Source organism: Plasmodium berghei (genome assembly GCF_900002375.2).
Source record: "Plasmodium berghei ANKA genome assembly, chromosome: 14".
NCBI lineage: Eukaryota > Apicomplexa > Aconoidasida > Haemosporida > Plasmodiidae > Plasmodium > Plasmodium berghei.
The window spans coordinates 2,083,752-2,109,261 of record NC_036172.2 but is presented as its reverse complement, the minus strand read 5'-3'; the positions used below and the strand labels follow the sequence as shown (position 1 = coordinate 2,109,261).

Genomic DNA, 25,510 nt, shown 5'->3' with positions numbered 1-25,510 from the left:
ACTGTATACCTTTTCATCTTTTAGGATTCTTCTATTTATTCAACTTGGTTTAATTATTTAAACATGATATTTTCAAATTTTTCATTACAAATGAATCAAGGTTCCTTATTATATAAATTCATCTTTAATAGACAATAGATTTTTATTCATCAAAATATCTTCAATAGTTTCTTCCAATTGCACAGGATTATTTTCATGGTCCTTAATCCACTGAAAGTTTTTATTTTTTTTTATTAATATTTCAGTTACCCCCTTTTCAAATGTATTAGTGTGATATAAAAAATACTGAGTCATTTTAAAATCGTTATCTAATACTTCTTCCATAGATTTTTCATAGTTATATATAAAATAAGAGAACCATAGCTGGCAGCTAAAATAGCAATTAGCGTTTATATCTAATAATAATTGTTTACAAAAATTATCATTATCTTCATTTTTTTTTAAATTATTTATCAATTCCTCTAAATTGTTGGCAGATGTATAATATTTGTCGATATTACTAATTAATTCTTCTGTTAATACTGGTTTTGCATTAACATTAACTTTTGGAGGGTATTTATTTAAAATTTTAATAAATTCCTCATTAAATTTATTTGGGTCTTCTTTTTTAATATTATACAATTCATTCAAAAATTGGTCTAGATTTTTTATATAGTTAGTGCACACTTTAAAATTAATTAAATCAATTTCATTTAATCGCAATGATGTTAATCCTAAGTGTAAAGCAATATTTCGTGAAAAATATTTTTTTAAAAAATAAGAGCTTCCAACATCAGGGAAAAAACCTATTTTATTTTCTGGCATGGAAAATATTACATTTGTATTTATGATTCGATACTGTGTATACATAGATATACCTAATCCCCCACCCATAGCATATCCATTCCATATGCATAATATATTTTTATTGATTTTTGAAATAAAATTAATATACTTATAAAGTTGTTTTAAATGATTTATCCCTTGATCTTTATTCTGAACTATATCTTTTACATCTGAACCCGAACAAAAACAATTTTGATTGATGCTTCTTATTACTATCAAATTACATCTATCATCATTGCTTAAACTTTTTACCATATTTAATAATCCATTAATCATATCTTTATTTATAGCATTTAATTTTTCTTTCCTATTTAACAATATTTCGATTATGTTGTTTTTATATTCTACTATTAATGTTTTTTTTGACCATACATCAGATAGGGTTAGATCTATAATATCATCACTGTTACTCTTCTTTGATTTTATACCATCATTCATATTTTCCACATTATATCTATCTAATTCATTATTTTTATCTTTTTCAGTTTTCCTAAAAAGGTCGCCTTTATTACATTCGTCAGATATATATCGCTTGTTCATATTAATATTTTCATTTGTATTTTCCATTTTTTTAGATAATACGTTTTTATGATTATTTTCTATTTCCTGTACATTAGTATATAAATTACTATTATTAGAATACTTATAGAAACTTTTTGTGGCTTTATTTTCACAATTCACCAAAATTTTCACGTTTATTTTTTTCTTTTCAAAGTTTGCACATGTAAACAAATAGTTTTTATCTCTAAATTTTATTTCATTCCATTTTAATTTTTTTATATGTGAAATATCTTTTTTTAATTTGAAATACTGAGATGAAAACATCCTCTTTGATTTAGCATGCTTGTTGATATGTATTGTGCAAATTCGATTATGATATATCTTCAATTATATATTCACTATATTTGTATTTCTATATATGCACATGGGCTAAGATAGTGATTGTATATTTACGTACGATGTTATATGCATACCATGTTATTTAGTACATACAATACGGTTATTATGAAAAGATAAAATGAATATTTTGTCTATGAATTAATTACTATAAATACTGTTTTTATCCAAAACTGAATATAAATATTAGTCTACATAACCTTTACAACCATTTACGTATCCAAGGTAATAATTCATGTATCTAATTTTTTAAAAATGTCTCATAAATGATTGTAGAAGAAATAAAAAATAATTTACTTACTAATCTAAATAAAATAAAAGTGTATATATATTTTTACAGTATAGTAATTAACTTTATATATACATAATAATATTTAAGTAGAAACGGGCAAAAAAAAATTCCGAAAAATATGTGGTAAAAAATTATGCAATATAATTTTTCCTTATAAGAATATTTTATATATTTATTAAAGTTGTTTTTTTATGAAAAAAATACTATACTTTTCTCAGTTTTAATATATGTATTTTTTAATATGTTTTATTCCTTTAACACATTAAATTATTTTAAATCTTCAAATGAACGAAAAAATCAATTAAAATTAGCAAGGGAAAAATGCTAATATTATACTTTTCAATAGTGAATGCATATAGTATGAAAACTATTTTTTTTTAGTATTTTTTAATAATATATGTTTATGGTCAAAAAAATATAATATTTTCAGAGAAATTAACCTATTATTTTTTTTCTTTATTTTTTTTCCTTTTTTTTGTATCATGCATTTTAATGAAGATATAACACTTCACACAATTTATATCTCGTTTATTTGAAGTCACTTTTTGATGTAATTTATAATATAAATTTATATTCAGTTTACAGTTTAACTCAAAGTACTGCACGCTTAAGGAGGAAATGCGTATATTTGTGTAGGTATATACATAAGTATAAGTCCTGTTAACTTTCAAGGAAATCACAGACTTTCCAAAAAAGTCATATGCCGAATTAATTAGCGTCTACAGCTTTTAATAATTTTTTATTTTTGTGAAAAATGATAAATATAAGTATAAATAAGAAAAATTAAACAGAAATGTTCCACTATTGAGAGTTGTTATATTTATTTATCAAAAAATAATTAAATAAATATATATGCATATACACGCTTTTATACCTACAGTTTTACCCTTTTACTTGAAACATGAATACAAATGAATGGAACAATATTGATAATACCTACTATGGGAAAAAAAAAGTAAGTAATATGCTGTGGACGAACGAAGACGTGCTAAAGGATAGCACTATTTGTTCAGGGAAATTGGGACTGATCGCCATTTTACGAAATAAAGATAAATTTGATATTTATAAGAAAGAAGATAATTTAAGAATATACACAAATATAGGTAGATTAATATCTAGCTGTTTGTTAAATTATGAAAAGTTAATATGTATGGGTTGGAATAAAGATAATGATTTAATTTTTCTTTTTGATGATAATATAGTTCGAGTATATTCATGCTTTTGTGAAAAAAAATATGTTTTTTCTTTAGACGATAATATTAAAAATGAAGGTATATTATATGGAAAAATAATTGATGAGGGTATTGTTATAATAACTGAAAGGTTAAATGTATATGTTAATTATTATTTTAGTGGCAGCAATTGTGTTAGATATCCATATATAGATTTAAAAGAAAAGCCAAGTTGTGTCTGTTCGGTAAATGAGGATCAATTAAATGACGATTTAAATTTTGAAAATAACTATTTTGATAATAGAGTTAGTAATAATTTAATAAAATTAAATTTAAAAAGTTACATTACAAATCCTTTTGATTTTAAAAAGGGAAACCCTAATGAAAATATAGCAATATCGAGTAACAATGTGCTCACTGAATGCAAGGATGATTATAGAATATCTTGGATTGACGAAAAAAAATCATTTCCGTCCACTGCTATTAACAATAATAATTCTGATGGTAAGAATGGAAAAAAAAATAAGTTAAAAAAAAGTGAGAGAAAAAAAAAGAAAAAACCTTTAATAAAAATATCGGCATATGATCTAAATAAACGAGACAAACAAAATAACATAATAAATAATAAATCCCCAGAAATAAAAGAATTAAATATACATTTGATAATAACATTACCTAATGGAGGATTTGTATTATTAAATAAAAATCGATTTAAATATTATGATACAGATTATATTCATCCATATATTAATATGTGTGTATCAAAATCTGGGGCTATTATAGCATTTTTATCAGAAAATGGTATTATAAAAATATATTTAACTAAAAATTTAAATAAATGCATTGAAGAAACAGTTTTAGATAATAAAAAGAATATAAAACAAATCGTATGGTGTGGTGACGATTGCTTAGCAGTATATACCCCATTAATCACTCCTTCTAATTATATACAACACATGCTATTTATTGGGGGGCCTAAAAACCAATGGATTCCTTATCAATATAGAAGTCATTTATACCTTATAGGAGATATATATGGAGTTAAAATAATAAGTAATGAATATTTAGAATATATAAGTAGAATAAGAAAATCGACATTTAACATTTTTAGTATAGGCAGTTGTACTTCTTCAGCAATGCTTTTTTATTCTTATGAAAAATATGAAAATGGAAGTATATGTTTAGATGATGAAATTAGAGCATTTAATGATAACCTAGATGTTGCTATTGAAGAATGTTTAAATGCTTCTACTCATGAATATGATGAAAATGTTATTGATATGTTACTCAAAGCTGCTATTTTTGGTAAAAATTTTATGAAATTTAATTATTCTAGCAAAAAAACTATTTTATATTGTTTATATTTACGTATTTGTATGAATGTTAGAAAACCACCATTGGATATTTACATTACAGCAGCAGAACTCGAATACATGAGCATACCCAAATTTGTTCAATACCTTGCAAAAAGAAAAGAATATTTCCTAGCTTATCGAATTTGTGAATATGCAGGGATTAATACGGATAATATACTAATTGAATGGTGTAAAGAAAAAATAGAAAAATCCATTGAATTAACTGATGAACAACTATGTGCAGCTATAATTGATAAAATAGGTGATAAAAAAAATATGAACTATTCCTATATAGCATTCATTGCGGCTAAATGTTTAAGACCCCAACTCGCTACCATAATAGTTCAATATGAAGAAAATAAAAAAAAGCAAATAGAAATGTTAATAAAATTAGCTAACTATAGTTTATCAATGGAAAAAGCTATTCTTTCAAAAGATATTGAACTTGTTTATTTATGTATTACAAATATTTTAAATAAAGAAAAAGTCAATGCAAATGGCGAAAGGGAATTTAATACATTAATAGATATTTTTAATAAAAATATACATGCATACAACTGTTTTTATGCATATTGTAACAAAACAAAACAATATAATTTACTTAAAGAATTTTATGAAAAAAATGGTCAACATTCAAAAGCTGCTTTTGTCACATTACAGTTAGCACTTTCAAAAAAAAATGTTGAACAAAAAAAAACATGGCTAGCTTATTCAGCAGGGTTTTTAACAACTGACAATATGGATAGTCATATAGGATTTGTTCACACATCTATAATGAATAATATTGATTTATTAAATTATCAAAAAGAGTTAGAAATTAAATATAATAAAAAGTCTGTAATAGGATACCCTCATAAAATATTAGGTTTGTCGTTAATGAAAACAGTAGAATATACATTAGCAGTTGGCGAATTTTTAGATGCAGATCATTTATTTAAAAGGTTTAAAATATCAGAACCGAAATTTTGGAGATGCAAAATATATACATTAGCCAAACATAAATATTTTGATGAATTATACAACTTTGCAAATTATAGAGTTTCACCAATTGGTATGGATTATTTTATAGAATGTGTGTATCAATTTGGTTCGGTTCCATTGACCATTAAATTTATCCAAAAAATTAAAGATCTAAATACTCAACATAAATGGTTTGTGAAATATGATATGAAAGCTGAAGCAGACCAAGTGTTAGAAGACATAAAAGCACAAAAAATGACAACCACCTCACTGTTCCAAACAATCACAGATGCAATATCGAGCATGAGATAATACTGGACAATTTTTAATAAATATACATCTTGTCGACCGAATTATGCATATATACATGTACTTTTTTGCATCCTTTTGAATTTATGATTTCATGTATGTAGAATAAATTGCATTGTTTCCCTTAGGCGACGATTTTGTTCCGTCCTAACGATATTGGCTATTTCCGTTTCTAAGGCAGTCCTTTTCATTTTCTTCCTTTTTCTTTTTTCCTTTTTTCCTTTTTTTGCAATAAATACCCAAAACGATAATACATCGTGGGAACAATCATAAACCATTTTTAAATTTGTCATAATCATTTGAATGATTTTTCTAAATTCGATGAGAACAATAGTTCTATATATACTTGTAAACATCCAAGATTGTTACTTTGCTTCCTTTCCTTTTTATATAAAAATTTTAGTTAATAAAAACATACGAAATACGCAATATCCTTTTTTGATAAGCGCGTAAATAGATCAGCGTTCATTCTCAGCCAATGAAAATTCAGTTTACAAAAAAATAAAATATTTTAAATATTAAATGAGTTAAAGGCGCATATACATGTGTAAGCGTATAATATTATTAATACGATTCAACACAATATTTAAAAAAGATAGAAAATGCTAATGATTGTAAAAAAAATATAAAAATACGAATACACCATATTTGAGGCGGGATAGATGTTATAATGCAAAAAGAAGCATGTTTATAGCTATTCATATTTAAAAAAAAAGAAAATAAAAAAACGCACAAAATTAAAAATGACAAATATGTTAATGCCATTATTTGCATATATTAATAAAAATACAAAAAAAACGCTTCTCAAATAGCATATGTATAATTATGTAGTTATATGCTACTCATCGAGATGTTTATAGAAACGCATATATATTAAAACAAATATAAGTAGTGCTTTTTACTAATAAACAAAATCTAATTAATAGAAAAATATTTAAAATTTTGTGTATAAAAACATTTTTACCACATATCCCAAAAATTATGTGATTATTTTTATTCCTACATATTTAAAAGAATAAACGAATTGGAAGAAGTGTCCATCAGAAGTTATATGCATTTCATTTGGTAAGCTTAACAAATTTTCAACTGCAATAGCTGCAATTTCTCCCTTAGTAGATTTTTCGACTTGAGAATATATTTAAAAATATTATCACATTCGCATTTTGATAATTGTAATGATTTGATTGAGGCATCTATTTCGACATCTTTATTATGATCCTTATTTCTTTTCAATTTTAAAAGAGCTAGTATTTCAAAGTACAAACTATTTGTTGGATCAATAAAAAATAGTATTTCACTTATAATAAACAAAACACTTTTAAATAGATTAATATACATAAATAGATTATTTTGAACATATGTAATATTGTTTATATCAATTATTTCTTCAAAAGTAATATTACTATATTGTAAATGCTCATTGTTTTTTGATATTTTATCTAAATGATATTCTTTTATTTGATATTTTAAGGATATTATGCTTTCTGATTTTCCTTCTAATTCACTTTGTAAATTATTTATTTCTTCATTAAGCTTCATAACGAATGATTTTAAGTTTTCTCCTTTATAGCTTTGTATGTTTTTTAAACTACTTGTATTAATAGAACTATCAAGATCATTTTCAATATTGTTTATTAGTATGCGTTCTCTTTCTTTATAATGGTTGCAAAAATCTTTTAGCAAATTATTTTGCATTTGAAAATACTCCACGTCTAAAGCGATTTCATTGTTTTCTTTCATAGCATTATTTAATTGTTCCTTTATTTCATTTATACTATTTATTAATTCTTTTTTATTTTCTTCTTCAATTTCGATTTGTTCCTTAAAATTTTCATTTTCCTTTTTTAACATATCACAAATTTGTTGATAATATATTTTATTCGTTTCTTCTTTTCCAAATTCGTTTACTAATTCATCATGTGTGGATTTATAAAACTCAAGAGTAGAATTAATATTTTTTATGTCATTATTATAATTTTTAACATCAGCCTTTAATTGTGTAATTTCATCATTTAAGACTTTAATTTCGATTTTATATTTTTCATTTGCTTGTTTTAATTCTAATATTTTATTAAAATTTTCTGAATTTTCTTCCACATATATATCAACACATTCATTTACTGTTTTATTTTGTGCGTCTAGTTTTTTTTGTTTTTCTTCCAATTCTTTTTCTAATATATTTAATCTGCTTTCGCATAACATTAAATTTCTTTTAGCTCCTTGAACATCTTTTAATTCCTTTTTTAAAAATTCACATTTTTCCATTAAATCAGTGTTTTCATTTTTTAATACCTCGATTTTATGTTCCGCTGTTTTTAATTTATCATTTAATTCGTCCATTTTTAGGTTCATTTCTTCAATTTTTACCTCATTTTCGTCATAAAAATTATATTGTTCTTGGGAAGTAAATTCAGATAATTTTTTTTTTCGACTTTGGTCAAAAGTTTCTCTTCTTTTTTGCCTTGAAGCAAAATTTTCATTTTCGTGTCCATGATTTGATTTTTTTTCATCATAAACTTCAACAAATGAGCATCTATTGTTATAACTTTTTCTTTTAATAAAACTTCGAAGTGTTGGTGATAAATTAACATTATCTATATCGAATAAATTATTTTCATCAATATTATTACATAGTAATTTTATTTGATCTTTTAAAAAAATTATATATTGCTTATTTTTTTCTAGCACATCATTTTTGTCTGCAGATTCTTGCTGACTTTTCATAATTATATAATCTTTATTTGTAATTTCTTTATTTAATTCTTCTATATATTTGTTTAATTTCCATATTTGCTCATTTTTTTTTATTAATTCTTCATTTTTTTTACTCATTTCTTCTATGTGTGTGATATTTTCTTGATGTGCTTTTGCTGCGTCCTCTTTTCTTTGGCTAGACAATATATCTTTCATTCTTTCACTTTCATTGTATTTATTATTATCTACAACACTGCATACACTTTTTGTTCCTCGAATGCTTCTAGAATGATGTGCATTTTTAATTGAATTATTTTCTTTATCATAAACAAATTCTTCATTCGCATTGTTAGATAGCATACTTCTATGACAATTTATTATATTTAATATTTCTTCATCGTCGTTTTCAAAAATTGCTACTATTTTTTCCCTGATATCTACTATAGTAAAATCTTTGTTAAAACATATATCTATAATTTGTATACATTTTATTTTATATTTATTTTTTTCATTAATTAAAGTTTCCTTTTCAATAATATCATCTTTTATGTCTAATTCATCATTATATTTTATTGGTAAATCATTTTTTTGTATGATTTCTTCTAATTCGTGATTTTTTTCACTTAATATATAAAAATCATTTTTTAACATATCGCATTCTTCTTTGAGATTATTATTATCATTTTCTAATTTACTGATAACTACTAATAGTTCATTTTTATCGATGCCTTCATAGAATCGATTATGATCATACAGTTCAGTTGTCGAGCTATTTTCGATATGACCCTTAGTATGGTTATTTCCCTCCTTTCTGTTTAGTTCTATAGAATCATAAGTTTCTACCTTCTTTATCAACATTTCATTAAACTCTTTTAATTCGCTTATTACCTGATCATTTGATTTGATTTTTTGTGTTAAATATTCTATATTTCCTTCCTTATCCTCGATTTGTTTTTTTAGATAAATATTCTCCTCTGTTAATTGTTTTAAGGCAATTTTATTTTTTTCATTTTCACTATTTAAATTGGTTAAACTTTGGTTTGCTTTTTCTAAAGAAGTATTTAAATAATCTAAGTCAGTTTTTAGAAATTCATTAATTTCTTCGGTTTTTGTTTTATTTTCATTTTTTTCAATTAATTGTTTTTGTAAATTTTTAATTTGATATTCATTTTGTTTAATTAGATCTAATTTCTCATTATATTCATCAGTTAATTCTTTGTAAAGATTTTTTAATTTCTCATTTTCAGTTACTAACAATTCATTTTGTTCGGACTCTTTCACTAATATGAGTTTTAATTTGTCGACATCTTCAACATTTTGTAAAAAGTCATTTGATAAAGAATTATATTTTTTTTTTAATAATTTCATATTTTTCTTTAATTCGGACTTTTCGATATTTGATATTTTGTTGGTTTTCTTAATTTCGTTTATTATAATATTTATAATACTATTATAACTGTATTCTAATACGTTTAACTTTTTATACATTATATCCCATTCTTCATTTTTATTTAAGTTATATAATTCATTGCATATACTCTCAAAAGTGTGAAATTCTTCATTTACAGCTTTTATTATCATATTTGTCTCTGGTTCTATGTCTATCCCATCCGTAAATTGTTCTTCATCATTTGGATTCTGATACTTGTGTATAGTGTCGCTCATATGTAAAGTATAATTAGGATGGCTAACACTGTGATGACCTTTTTTTGAGATTCCTTTTTTTTTAATCATACTCAATTTTAATGTCTCTTTTTTCTTATTAGAAGTATTTTTGCTGATTATATCAAAAATATATTCTTTTATTTGAATAATTTCTTTATAAAATTGATTTTCAATGAATATTTTTGTTATAATTTTTCTATATAAAATTGCATTGTTCAAAAGACCTAGAACATTTTCATGTGTATAATTGTTTTCATTTATTATTTCATTTATTTTGATGAAAAATGGCATATTTCCTTCAAATATATTCAATTTTGATAATAGTTCATCAATTTTAGATTTATAGTCATTTATAATTTCATGGTGTTTTGCATTATCTTTTTCATAGTATAGCAATTTCTCATTTAATGATTCGATAATCATATCCTTTTCATTTAGTATATTATTTATTTTAATTGATGTCCTTTTTCCATTTTTCCCTTCTTTCACAATATTTGCTATTTTATCAATATCACACGTTTCTTCTTCAGAACTATTTCCTAATAATTTGTGATCTTTGCTTATGATTCTACTATTAAATTGGCTCATATTAATGTTGCCTTCTTTGCTATTCCTGTGTTTCTTTTCATATTCTATTTTTTTTTTCATTTTTGGTGGAAGCATGTTAAAAAATTTATTACATTCCTTTACTTTGTGTTCATAATTTATTTTTAATTCATTATATTTTAATTCCTTTTGTTCCTTTTCATTTTCAGTAGCATTTTTTTCATCGTTTAATTTATCTATATTTGCCAACAAAATATCAATATCATCTCTCATGTCTTTATTTGCTTGTTCCATTTCTATATTTACATTATATAGTTCATTATTTTTATTTTTTAAATTTACAATTAATGCATTTGCATCATTGAGTTCTTCTTTTAGTTTATTTATACCTTCTTCATCATCCATAATTTTTTCCATAAATTGTTTTGTAATATTTTCCTTTTCTTTGTTTAATTCATTTATTTCTTTTTCATAACTATTAGTTATATTGTTTAATTCCTCAAGTTTTTTTTCATATTCACTATTTCTTTCGCCATTATAATTGTTGTTATTACCTTTTTTATTACTCTTATTTTCTATCATACTAATTTCATATGAGGCTTGAGCCAGCTTTTGCTGTAATTCTAATATTAGCGTATTTTTTTCATTTATTACTTCTTCTGATTCTTTTAACGACTTGATAATATGCTCATCATCATTTTTATATCTTTCTAGTTGGTCATCCAAATTTTTGTTATTTAATTGTTCTGCATGTAACAAATTTTTTAAATTGTCTAATTCGTTTTTATACTCTTCCTTTTCGCGTTTTTCAATTTCAAGTGTTTTTTCGAAAAATTCCAATTCCTTTTCACGAGATTGTAAATCTTGTTTTAGATTTTTTATTTTTTTTTTAAATTCATTAAAATAGGTTGTATATTCAAGAGAATCCAAGTTTAAGTTTTCGCTTTGATTTTCTAAATTGTCTAACTCTGCTATTTTTCGCATCGACGAAATGTTGCTATTCTCATGTTCACTGCTATTTCCATTTATATTACTTTTTGTTCGACTATTGAATAAATTGTCATCATTACTTACATCTAAAAGATCACTAATATTGTTGTTTTTTAATTTTTTATAAATTGTTTTTAGTTTCGTTTCTTTTATTTTTATATCCTTTTGTTCATTGTGTAAATGCTCAAATCTTAAAATAAGGTCATTTTTTAATTCTTCTATTTGAATTTGTTCATTATTTAATTCTTCTCTTTTTCTTGCTAATTCATTATTATTATTTATGAAATCTTCATTATTCTTCAAAATATCACTTTCTTTATTAATCAATTCATGCTCTTTTTCAACCAATTCTTTTTCTTTATATGATAATTCATTTACTTTTTCAGTAATTTCATGTTCTCTATCTATTATATCCCTTTCTCTATTCATTATTTCTTCTTTTATTTGTATAAATTCATTTTCTTTATATGTTAAACTCTCTTCTCTTCTATTTATTTCCTCTAATTTGAAGCTGAACTTTTCCATTTCATCTCTTTTTATGTCTAACTCCTTTTCCAAAATTCTCAATTCGTTAATATAATTATTTTTTTGATCGTGAAACTCATCCAATTGGTGCTTCATATTTTTTATTGCATCGCTATGCATTTTTTTTTCTGAAATAATATTATTTAATTCATTTTGTAAATTCATAAGTTCTCTTTCTTTTATCACGAGATTTTCATCATCAGCATTTTCCCTTACATTCGATTCTCTACTTTTTCGAGAATTTATATGATGATATTTTATAACAATTTCTTTAATAAATAATAAATGCTTAGTATTCATTTGTGCATTTATTTTTTTTGTTAATTCTTCTATATTAGAGTTATCATTTTGGAAATAATTCATTACAATATGTTGAATATTATTTATATCATCTACAATGAGTTGTATCTCTCTTTTTTTTTTATCAACATTCATTTTAAGGTCGTTTATATATAAACATTTTTGTTTTATATCGTCTTTTAATGAGATAATTTCTTTATCCATTTCTTTTATTGCTAGCTCTATTAATGCATATTTTTTATCTTTTTTTTCGTTTTCATCTTTTATTTTTTTTATATAGGATTTTAAACTATTTGCCTCATCTTCATAATCTTTGAGTTTTTTTTTGTTATCAAATTTTAATTTATTATAATTTTCAAAAGAGTTTTTCAATTCCATTCTGAGTTCATTTATTTTTTCAAAATGTAAATGACTTTGATTTAGAATATTATTATATTGTCTCTCGTTTTCATCTTCATCTAAATTTTTTTCATCATTATTATTTTGTTCGTTTTTTTCCATAACACTGTATCTGTAATTCTTTATCATTTTTCCTTTTTCCATTATTGTTTCGTTTGGTTTTGCCAGCAAGCTATTACTATGGGATTTATGAGATGATGACACGGATTTTCTATGCGAACTGTTTTTATGTTGTTCGTTTTGAGAATCGTTATTTTCCCCTTTAATACTGTTTGATATTCGCTTTATATCAGTTTTTAAAATATGAATCGTATTTTCCTTTTTACCTAATTCATTACTCAATAATTTCATTTCGTCCTTTGAATCATTTAATATATTTTTTAATGTGTCTATTTCATTATTTAGGTTAACAATTTGTAATTCTAAGTCATTTATATATTTTAAGTTTTTATTTCTTCCTTCTTTTAATATATCAATTTCTTTATGCAAATCATTTATTAATTCGATTTTATTTTGTATTACATTGTCTTTTAATTGAATTTCATCATTTAATGATTTATTTTGTTCAATAGATTTTTCCTTAATTTGATTATTAATTAATTCTAATTTTTTAATAATATATTCTTTATCATTCATTTCTGCTTCTTTTAATTTTTCTAACTTTATTTTTTCATTTTTTAGCATTTCTAGTTTTTCTTTAGTTTCTTCTAGTGTATTTATTGATACAGTATATTCATTTAGTAAATTTTCATATCCTGCTCTTATTTTAACAAGCATATCATCTTTTTGTGAAAATCCAGAATTATCTCCCTTATTATCTTCATTATTTTCTTCATTTTCAAGTTTACTATTATTACTCAAATTGTTAATGAATTCAATACGATCATTATTATTTTGTGTTTTCATCAAATTTATCATTTTTCGAAATTCTTCAGAATTGCGTTTTAAATTGTTAATTATTTCATCTTTGTTATCAATACGAGATTTTAAATTGTTAATAATTTCCTGATAGTTTTTTATTTCATCTTCTTTTTCGATAATTTGGTTTATTAACTCGTCATTCGGTGTGCTTATTTTGTTTACTTGGTCATTTTGTTTATTTTTAAGCAAATAATCTATGTCTTTTTTAACTAAAGTTATATAAATTTCAACTTGTTTATTATTTAATAACTCATTGTTTAACTTTTCGATTGAATTTATATGATTTTTAATTGTTAATAAATCTTTATCTGAAATTGAAAAATTATTCGAGTTATTTACTTCGCTATGTATACTTTCTCTGTGTCCCTTTTTTAAGTTATCTTGAATAAAACTATTTCTAATTTCGCTTTTGCTATTTTGTATATCTGAAAAATTTAATTCGATTTTTTTCTTTTTGATAAAATCTTTCAAAGAATTGTAATCGGTTATCAATTGGTTGTAATTGTCACTCAATTCGCTATTATGTTGTTTATAAAATTCACAATCATTTTCTAGTTCATTATTTTTTTTTTCAATTGCTATTATTATTTCTTCATATTGTTTTATAGTATCATTTATATCACCGTTGTCAACCAGTTTCTTTTTTAAAACGCTAATTTTTTGATCATGAGAAGTTAGCATGCTATTTAATAAGTCTCTTTGCTCACTTTGAGAATGTCTACTATTGCGACGATTGTTTTTGCTTGTGTTCATTTCAGATCCCTTTCCTTTTGATTCGCTTGAACAATTTTTATTTTTTTCTTCATTTAATTCTTTTGTTAATATATCAATATCATCATTCATTTTTTTAATAATGTTTTTTAATTCATCATTTTCAGATAAAACGTCGCCATTTGTTAACAGAAGATTTGAATTATTTTGCACAAGCTCATTATATTCTTTTAATAAGATTGTTATTTTTTTAAGATTAGAGTTTTCTATGTGTTCGTCTTTTTTATATATACTATTATCTGTATTCAAATTTTTGAATTTTAATGCATTTTCGATTTGTACTTGATTTTCTTCATATACTTTTATTTTGTTATTTAATATATTTAATTCCTCTAACATGTTATTATTCTTATGAACTTCTTCCTCAAGTTTTGTTATTAAATTTTCATGAATTTTAGAAAATTTTTGAACATTAGACGAGTTTTCTTGTACCAATTCATTCATTTTGTTGTTTAAATCTATATTCTCCTCTTCATATTTTTTATTAAGATTTATGTAATTATCAATTTCATTTTTTAATTCTTCTATTATATTTTTTTGATTTCGTACAATTAATTCTTTATCACAATAATTTTCTTTTAATGTCATAATATACTTATAAATTTTATTTAATTTTGCCTTATCTATTACTATACCATCTTCATTACTATTTTTCCAATATGATCCTAAGATATTTACTATTATTTTTGAACTAATACTAGCATTATCATCTATATTTTCATCTTCTTCTAATTTGCGATTTTCTCCACTCATATGATTACTTCTCGCATCTGTATGGATTTCGCTATAAGGGGAACGATTATCATTTCTGTCTTCCATTTTTTGTATAGGACTTAAATCATCAAAGTTGTCATTGATAATCATTAAATTAGCTGATTTTATTTTTTTTAATTCAGTCTTAAAAAATTCATAATTAAAATTATTTTCCCGAAATACTTCAATAAGCCCTTTAATTTTATCATTTAAATAGTACAAATAATTTTTGGCTTTTTTATTATTTTCTTTATATTTAAAACGTTTATTTAGAGTTTCACTATATTCATCAATTTGATTTTTAAGTTTATATATTTCGATTTTTAGATTCTCATTTTCTTCTTTTCCTAACCTATTTTCATTAATTAAATTTTTGGTATGATTTTCCATTTCAATCATTTTTATTTCATTTTCTATTTTTTCATGACTCTTCAATAATTCCTTTTTATCAGTATCACCATAACTTTTATTAATAAAATTATTATTATCGTTTCGACCTTCCTCATTTTTAGACATATTAATACCATTGTTATATTTCTCTTCTAAAGACGATATAACTTTTACTAATTCTTTATTATCATTAAATATTGTATCATTCAATCGTTCCATGTCTTTAATCTTAACTTTTAATGTATCATTTTCGATGCTTAATATGTTTATATCTTTTTTTAAATTGTTTATAACAATGTTACTTTTTTCAATTGTATATAATTCATTTTGGCTTTCTTTCATTTGTTTGACAGAATTTCGTAATTTGTCTTTGCTTATAGCCAACTCTTTTTCATATTCTTTTAGATGATTTAATTTATCATCTATTATTTGTTCTTTTTCCTTTAGGCTTTTTTCTTTTAGCAAGAAAAATTTCTCGATGTTTTCTTTATAATTTTTATCAATATTTTCGTGATTATCATTTTCAGTTTTCGCTTTTTTTGCAGAAACGTCTTCATTTAAAGAAGATGATGTAATGTTATTTAGCTCTTCGGCCGCTTTTAAATATTTCATATATATATCAAAATTTTCCTTATCCATATCTACTAAATTTATATTATATTTTTCATTTTGTTTTATCAATTTATTCACTTCGTCAATTAATTCGTTATTTTTTTCCATCAACATTTGATTTTCTATCTTTAATTGATCAACCTCACTATTTAACATAGATTCTATTTTTAATTTTTGATCATAATTTGTTTTCAGATCGTCATATTCATTTAATAGTGACTCCTTTTCCCTTAATAAATCGGATATAATGTTATCATGATTTTTTAATTTATTTATAAGAATATTTTCATTTTTATTATCATTTTCTTTATTTGTCTTTTCATTAGTTTCAAAAATACTATATTTTTTTTTCAGTTTTTCATTATATTTTTTCATTTCTTCTTTTTCTAATACATGTTCTTTTATGTCTTCGTTTAGCTTTTTCACTAGTTCTATGTATTCTTTAATTTTATAATCCTTTTTAAATATATCATCAGTTAAGGACAAAAATTCTTTTTCCAATTTTAAACATCTAGCATATTCGCTTTCCATATGCTCTTTATCTTCATTTCTTTTTTTTATTAAATGCTCAATATTTTTATTTTTGTTTTCTAATTCTTTTTCCATTTTATAATACTCTTTATCGCATTCTTTTTGCTTATCTATAATGACAATTAATTCCTTTTGTAAATTAGTTATAATATCTTCATAATTTGCCGTTTTCTTTTTTAAATAGTCATTTTTATTTCTATAAACATTTAATTCGTTAGATATTGTATCTATTTGGAATTTTAAATATTTATTTTCAGCGACATATGTATAATCATTTGTCGCATTCTCCTTTTCATTAAATTCATTTTTTTTATTTATTTCATTAACACTATTTTTTAAATTCGTATAATTCATTATTTGTTCATGTAAAAATTTATTTTCTTCTACTAATTTATCATTTTCATGTTTCAATATTAATAGTTCTTTCCCTTTTTCCATTACATCATTTTTATTTACATATTCATGTATACTACTGCTTAGATCTTTATAATTCATAGAGAAATCGTTCACTTCTATATTTTTATCTTTTGAAAATTCAAATATATTTTTATTATCCATATTAAGTTCTTCTTTTTGTCTTAATTTCTTTTTCAAATCCCAAATTAAATCCCTGTCTTCTTTTAATTTTTCTTTAAAACTATTATATTTCCTTTCAGCGCTTTCTAGTTTAGATTCAAATACTCTTTTTTTAAAAATTAACAATCTTACACAATTTAAAAACTCGTTAATATAATTAGACATTTCGTTCGTATTATTTATTTTTATATTTTCCATAATATTATTATCCACATCATTAAAGTTACTAATGTTTATTGATTTAAAAATTTCGATGTCATCATCGCTATTTGCATTTTTTCTATTATCATCACCGTCATTTAAATTACCTTTAATTCCACATCTATCATTTTTTATTACGCTTTCTTCATTTATGCTTTTAGAATCGATTTTGTTTCGATCGGAAAGTTCTTTCTCTACACATTTCTTATAATAAACAATGTGTGAGCATATTTTATAATAAAAATTTAATGTTCTATTATATTCATCAAATAAAAGATTTTGTTCATATTGTTTATTATCTTCTTCCTCCTTTTGCAAGTCTAAATTATTTAAAAGTTCCGATTTTTCATCGATTTGTTGTTTATAAAAGTTTATTTGTTTTTGAAACACTTCATTTTGTACAATTAGTTTATTTTTTACATCTGTAAGTTCATATAATTCTATGGATAACTCTTTGCATTCATCACTTCTAAGTGCTAATAATTCATTAGCAGCATATAATTCTGAATTCAATTGGCTTGTATCTTTTTCTAAATTTTTCATTTTTTCATTATATGAAATTATTTCATCATTCATTTTTCGAATGATATCATTTCTTTTTTCAAGAATTTTTTCCATTTCCGTATTTTTCCTTTCATTCATATATGACTGATCTTTCATTTTTCTCAATTCTTGCTTTATCGTGTCGTTTTCTTCTTTCAAAAAAAGACTATATTTTTTCAGTTCAATGACATTATTGAAATATGTTCCATTATTATTGGTATTGTTATTAAATATAAACATTTTTGAATCACCTGGATTTCCATAATTCATATTATTCGCCATATTAATTCCGAGGTCTTCATCTGTAAACACCTTGTGCTCAAATTGTGTTTTTTCTAAATCGTTAATCTTAATGTCTCCAAAAACAGCTTTTCTCAAATTGTTTTCTAGCTCTTCTATTATGTTGTCTTTATTATTCTTGATATCATTAAGTATAAAAATTTCTTGATTTAATTGAGCTTTTTCGTCATTTAATTTTAATAATATAGAATCATTTTCATTGATCTTCGTTTCGAGCATCTTGATATCTTCTTGTAGCGCTAACATATTTTTTTCTTTTTCTTCATTTATTAGTTTTTCTTTTTTCAAATCTATAGATAGCTTTTCATTATCTTTTATTAATTCATCAATTTTATTTTCCAAATCTTGAACTAGCATTTTCATACTAGTATTTTTATCTAATAAAACTTTGTATTCTAACATTTGCAATTCTAAATCTGAAACCATTTTAAGATGATTTTTTATTGAATCTTGAATTTCTCTATTTTTTAACTTTAATTTTTCAATTTCTTCTATATGATTTTTTTGATTCATTTCACTATCTCGTCGTAAAGAATTTATTTCTTCTTCTTTTTTTATAGCATATTGGTGTGCTTCTTTAATTTCTTTTATAAAATTTTCTTCATTATCTTTTAACATGTCATGGTATCTTTTTTCTTCTTCTAATATTTCTCTTAATTTATCAATCTCTTTTTCGTAATTATATTTTTCTTGTTTTAAATTATTAATAGTTTCCTTTAAACTAATAATTTCATCATCTACATTTTGAATTATTTTTTTAATATTGTATATATCATCTTTTAATGATTCATTTTCTTTTTTTAAAAATGCAATTTCTTTTTCTCGTTGCAATTCAATTTCATTGAATTTTTCTTTCATATCCAGCTTTGAATTTTCTAAAGCCTGCACTTCATTTGATAAAAAGTTGCATTTCATTTGTGCCTCATTATATTCAAAGTTTTTACCATCTAATTCTTTCATCAATAAATTTATTTCTGCATTTTTTTTCTTTACATCTTCTGAAAGAATTAAACAATCTGCTACCCTATCATCTCTGTCTATTATTATATTTTTCATATTATTATCATATTGTTCATATAATTTATTATATTCATTCATTTTTATTTTTAATTTATTTTCTAATTCTTTAATTTTATTCAACATATCATTTTTCTCCTCTTCATAATATGCATTAAATTCACTTAATCTATCAACTGTTTTTACAATATCTTCAACACTATTGGAAAATTTATCTTTATCTTTTAATTGGAAATTTATAACATTTTTTCTATATTCATCATCATTAAATTCAAAATTTTCATATAATTCATTAAACTTTTTAATTTCACCCATTTCAAAATTTTCACACAATTCAATAAACGTTTTATAAAATCCTCCAATTTTATGTTTTAAATTATTATAAAAATATTCTTTCTTTTTATAGGATTCATTAACATTATATAAAAAATAATCTCTATTTAAAATTTGTTCTTTTAGCGTATTTGTGTTCATTTGGTTTTCTCGTAATTCCCTTCTCAATCGTAATGTCTCTTCATTTATTTTATTCAATTCATCATGTGCTTCTTTTAGACTTACATCATATTTATATGTAGCTGATTTCAAGTAAAACATTTCATTTTCTGTATTTTTCTGAATTAATTCTAATTCTTCAATTTTTGTCAACCTCAATTTTAATTCAGCTTTCATACTTTCGATTTTTTTTTTATAAAGGTCGATATCTTCTTTATATTTAGAATTTATATTATCTAGTGAAATATTATCTTTAGTTAGTATATCATTTTTTTCTTTTTCTTCTTTATATTTTATTTCCATTTTTTTTAAATCTTCATCAAATTCGTTAATTTTTTTTTCTTTCTTTTCCATATATTTTACTAATTCATTACACTCATTAAAAACTTCTTGCATTTTCTTTTCGTGCATTTTAAGTTCATCTTGTTTTTCACTATATTTTGCAAATAAAATATTATAATCTTTTTCGATATTTGTTAATTTATCTGTTCTTTCTTTTATTTCAGTTATTAATAAATCGTGATCATTTAGTAAGTTCACATATTTTGCAATATTACAATTTAATTCTTTTTCATTATCCATTAATTTTTTTTGCATATTTAGTGTTTCCTTTATTTTTGAATCATATTTTCTTTTTATATAATTCAAATCATTGATCATTTTTTTAGTTTGAAAAGTCGAAAAGAGCTGATTATTTTTTTCGTGAGTTTTTTTAGTATTATTTCTTTCTACAAATATATTTTCACCATTTTGAGCATCATTTATTTCGTCACCTTTTTCAAATTCTATCAATTTCGAATTACAACTATTAGGAATAGAATAAAATGTGTCTAGCCCTTTGCTGTCGATTTTTTGTTGAGAATTCAACTTATTCAGGTTCATATTATTCTCAATTTTATTTATATTATTTAGCGTGCTATCTATTTCTCTATATGCTTTTTTGTATTTTTTTGCGTCTATTCTAAAATTATCACATATGGAAAACCTATGCATTCGAATTTTTATATAAACTCCTTTTACTGTTTTTTTTTTCGTTTTTTTATCAATGCTACCAATGTTATTATTATTATTGATTCTTTTTGTAATTGTTTCATTATTGTTCGATATGGTTCTATTTTTAAATATCGACAAAGGTATATTTCCATTGTCTGATATTCCTAATGCATTAGTTGACTTACTATGAAAACTAGACCTAGCATCAACAGTAGTGCTATTTGCACTTTTTCGGGATTTTTCAACTGATGAGAACATAAAATTAGTACTTGCTTTATCATTTTCAGAAAAATATTCGTCATTAGAATTATTTTCAGATGACGAAGAAATAAAAAAAGAATTGTTAATATCATTTTTTTTATTTTCTCTGTCAATTTTTTTAATATTAACAACTAAATTTTTTACTGTTAACATCATTTTATTGAATGTTCTTTTAAGTTCATTGCCTTTTCTTTTTTTTTGTTTTAATAATAATTTATATTTACCATTTTGTTTTTTCTCGTGTTCTAAATGAAATAAATATTTTTCAGCATCTGTTTTAGCATATAGTAATTCATTCCTTATTTTTACATTTTCATTAGACACTTGCTCTAATTTATGAAAAATTTCTTCATTTTCTTTAATTAGTAAATTATTCTCTTCAGATAAATGATTTATTTTTGTAGCTAAATCCCCATTGTCTTTCCAAGTCTGTTTATTTGTATTTCCAAATGTCAAAGTTCTTTTAATTAAACTATTCTGTTGTTTTCCTTCATTTATGCCATAATTCGTAACTTGACTATTTGCTTCGTATGATTTATCCATTAAAAATATACTATTATTCATAGGTACAAACTCATCGTTGGAATTGTTATCATTATTATAACCATTTTCATTATTAATAATATTACCATGAATATTATTACCCGATTCTGAGTTAACATTATTTCCTCCAGTTTTTAATAACATTATTTCTTTTTTTAAAAGTTCATTTTCTTTTTGTAACTGGTTATTTTTTTCAATAAGACTTATATTTTCATATGAAAGATTTTCTTTTTCTTCTTTTAATCTATTATTAAAATCTTGAAAAATTGCATTTTCTGACTCTTTTGTTTTTAATTTATCACATAATTCATTTATTTTATCTTGATAATATTTAATGTTATCATTAAAATTTTTAATTCTAAATTCAGATAATTCTAATATTACTTGATTGTCTTTATTTTTATTTTCTGATTGGGTTAATCGTTTTGTTAACTCTTCAATAATATAATTTTTTTCTTTTATTTCCAATTCTAACTTTGAACAAATATCTTTAAGATCAAAACATAGATCTTTAATTTTCATTGATTCATTTTCTGCATATTCATTTTTTTTATTTTTTAATATTTCTTCGTTCAAGTTGTCAATTGTTTTTACCAATTCGAGGTTTTTACTTTCTAGTTCTACTATTCGTATTTCTTTATCTTTAATATCACTTTTTATCAATTTCATATGATCTACATCCAGAGAAATTTTATTTTTTTTATTCATACTATCATTAGAATTATTAATATCTTTGCTAATATTGTTATCTCCAATGCTTTCACTAACATTTAATGAATCTAAATCATTTATAGAATCACCATTAATACCTTTGTTATTATTATTCATGCTTATACCATTGACTAATGAAGTTAGATTTTTATTCTTTTCCTTAAGGTCATTAACTAGATCTTCTAGGTTTTTATACTCATTATTTAATATACAATATTGTTGATACGAATTTTCTATATAAGTAATATAATTATCAATATATTTTGTTAACAATTCCTTGTCTTTATTTTGATTAGATATATGATTCTTTAAACTTCGAATTTCTTTTTTTTGGTTAAAAATAATTTTATCATATTTTTCATTTAATAAACAATTTTCATTTTTTTCAAACAAAAATTTATTATAAAGATCATCGTATTCTGAATTTAATAGCATATACTTTTTCTCTTGTTTGTGAAGATCAACTTGATAGGTTAAATTTATTTTACTAATACAATCTTTTAAATATAGACAATACATTTCATCTGCAATAAATTTCTTCAAAAAATGAATGTTTTCTTTTTCCAATGTATAAACCATCTTATCTTTTTCTTTCAGATCAGTTTGATCATATATAATTATTTTACTTAATATATTATAAAGTATAGATACTTTGACAAGGTGTTTTTTACATACAGAATCGCTAACATTATTTTCCGTATTAAAAATGTTTTGCATGACTAAACAATTTTCATTATTTTTATAATAATCTAGCTCTTCATTTAAAAAGCATATTTTTTTTTCTATTTCTTTGTTTATTCTTTTTAAACTTTCATACTTTTTATTTAACATATTTATTTCTTCATTTTTTTTTTCCAATTCTCTTTTATTCAATTGAATTTCTTCATCTGTTAATTTTTTATTATCATTTATCTGGTCATTTTCTGATGTATTACTATTATATTGGTTCATATTTTTATCATTTGTATCATTTTCATTCACCTTTGTCTCCCTTAGAATTTGTTCTAATGTTTTTATTCTTATATCATTTTTTTCATTGATTTCACATTCTTCTTTATATAGTTTTTCTATAACTTGAAATTTTTTTAATTCTTCTTCTTTAAATAATATTTCATCTTTTAAACGATTTAATATAACAACATTTTTATCCAATTCTTCTTGTAGTCTTCTTATATCTTTTACAGATTCTTCTTTATAAGTATTATATTCAATTTGAATATTTTTTTTCTCATCATTTACCTCTTTTAAAAGTGATGCATTTTTTAAAGAAATTAAATTTAATTTTTCAGTATCTTCATTATATTTCTTTTTTAATTCACTATTTTCTATTATTACACTTTTTAGTTCGTTTTTAAGCTTATCGATTTCATTTATATTATGTTCTTGCATTTTCTCAGTATTTTTTTTATTATAAACATCATTAATTTTTATATTATTATTATCTGCATTTTCTTTTTCATTATCTGCTTTTGACTTTTTATAAATGTTGTTTATTTCATTATTCTCTGTATTATTCGTGAAATAGTTTTTCATATTTTATTTATTTAATGTCCTGCTTAATTTCCCCTCCTTTTATTAATAATTTTTAACACAAAAAAAATTTTTTTAATAATATATGAATGTATACATGTATGTGTATGCAAATACATGTTGATATCATGTATACATGGCTATACTAAATAATCTTAATAAATTTAGTATAACACATTATTGTCAGTACACATATACTTACATATAACCATATGTTTATTAAAAATGAACAGAAAAAAAATGAAGTTGAAATAATGTATATATAAAATATTAAATAGTTTTTAAAAATACATCCTTTTGATGTGCTTAAAAAATATGTTTATAAATAATATATAATTGTGCTACATGTGTTTTTCATAAAATTTGAATTTTGCATATGCATAATTGTGTATATTTTTTATGTATTGTGTATACCTATAATATATTATAAAAATATACATATATATTGCGGGAATACATAATTCACAAAATTTTAACACTATTCATGTTATAATGAATTTCTTCTGTTTTTGTTATCCTCATGAACAAAAATTCATTACAAATTGTAAAATGTTATATATATACATATTTTTTGTTTTACATTAAAACAAATATTAATGCTTTTATGTTTGATATTATTCCATAGGAATACATTTTATATCATACGAAGTAAAAAAACACATTTTAACATTTTAAGACCTTTATGTTTATTACGAAAAATAAAGGAATATATATTTTATATTTATATATTTATTTATATTTTTTTATGCAAATATCCTTTGCCAAAATAAATTCACATATATATGGTTTGTATGCAAATAGCATATGCTTATTATTTAACGTAACTATTTTCTAGTTTGCGATGCTATTTTATACCTTATTTATATGCATAATTAAAGAATACAATTTCCATACATTTTTTTAAACATTTCTAATAAATTTTCGTTATTCTGATTTGTATAAATTTTTTTCTTCAATATTTTTTTATTAATGGAAAATACACTTATTTTTTTTTTCCTAAGTTATTTTTTGGCATACATATTAATTATTAATATTCACCTATATATTTTTTATAAGGATAAATCATTATGCATTAATTAAAGAATTAATTAAATTATTCTTGTATAAATTAATGTGTAAATTTTGGGGATTTTAATTGGATTATTTTTGGTATATTTTCGATTTTAAATATTATAAAAAAAATTATAAATTTTACGACTAATACGAACATTTTTTCAGTTATTTACAATAATGTTTCATTATTTTCCTATTAACACATTTTAAGCTTATGCAATATATGTGTGTGTGCATACCATAAAATGGGGAATGTAATATACTCATTTTTTCATCTTATAAAGATATAAATAACTTTAAATTAAAAAAATTTACCATATTCATGAAAAAGGAAAAGAAATGAAATATGTATGACAATATGATTAATTTATTGCTGATTTCCC

The 25,510-nt window shown here is 22.3% G+C and overlaps 3 protein-coding genes across 3 annotated transcripts; 1 reads left to right on the top strand and 2 right to left on the bottom strand.

Annotated features, from left to right (window-relative positions):
* Positions 1 to 108: 108 nt before the first annotated feature.
* Positions 109 to 1,650, bottom strand: PBANKA_1454400 (3-hydroxyisobutyryl-coenzyme A hydrolase, putative; the record flags this gene model as incomplete). Its single annotated transcript, XM_034567922.1, has 1 exon — positions 109 to 1,650. The coding sequence occupies one exon, from the start codon at positions 1,648 to 1,650 to the stop codon at positions 109 to 111; it is 1,542 nt and encodes a 513-aa protein (XP_034424371.1).
* A 1,265-nt stretch (positions 1,651 to 2,915) lies between these two features.
* On the top strand, positions 2,916 to 5,813 carry PBANKA_1454300 (vacuolar protein sorting-associated protein 16, putative; the record flags this gene model as incomplete). The annotated part of the gene is made up of 1 exon (XM_034567921.1): positions 2,916 to 5,813. One exon carries the CDS (start codon positions 2,916 to 2,918, stop codon positions 5,811 to 5,813), a length of 2,898 nt encoding a protein of 965 aa, XP_034424370.1.
* Positions 5,814 to 6,881: 1,068 nt separating this feature from the next.
* PBANKA_1454200 (conserved Plasmodium protein, unknown function) lies at positions 6,882 to 24,077 on the bottom strand (the record flags this gene model as incomplete). The annotated part of the gene is made up of 1 exon (XM_034567920.1): positions 6,882 to 24,077. The coding sequence occupies one exon, from the start codon at positions 24,075 to 24,077 to the stop codon at positions 6,882 to 6,884; it is 17,196 nt and encodes a 5,731-aa protein (XP_034424369.1).
* Positions 24,078 to 25,510: the final 1,433 nt, after the last annotated feature.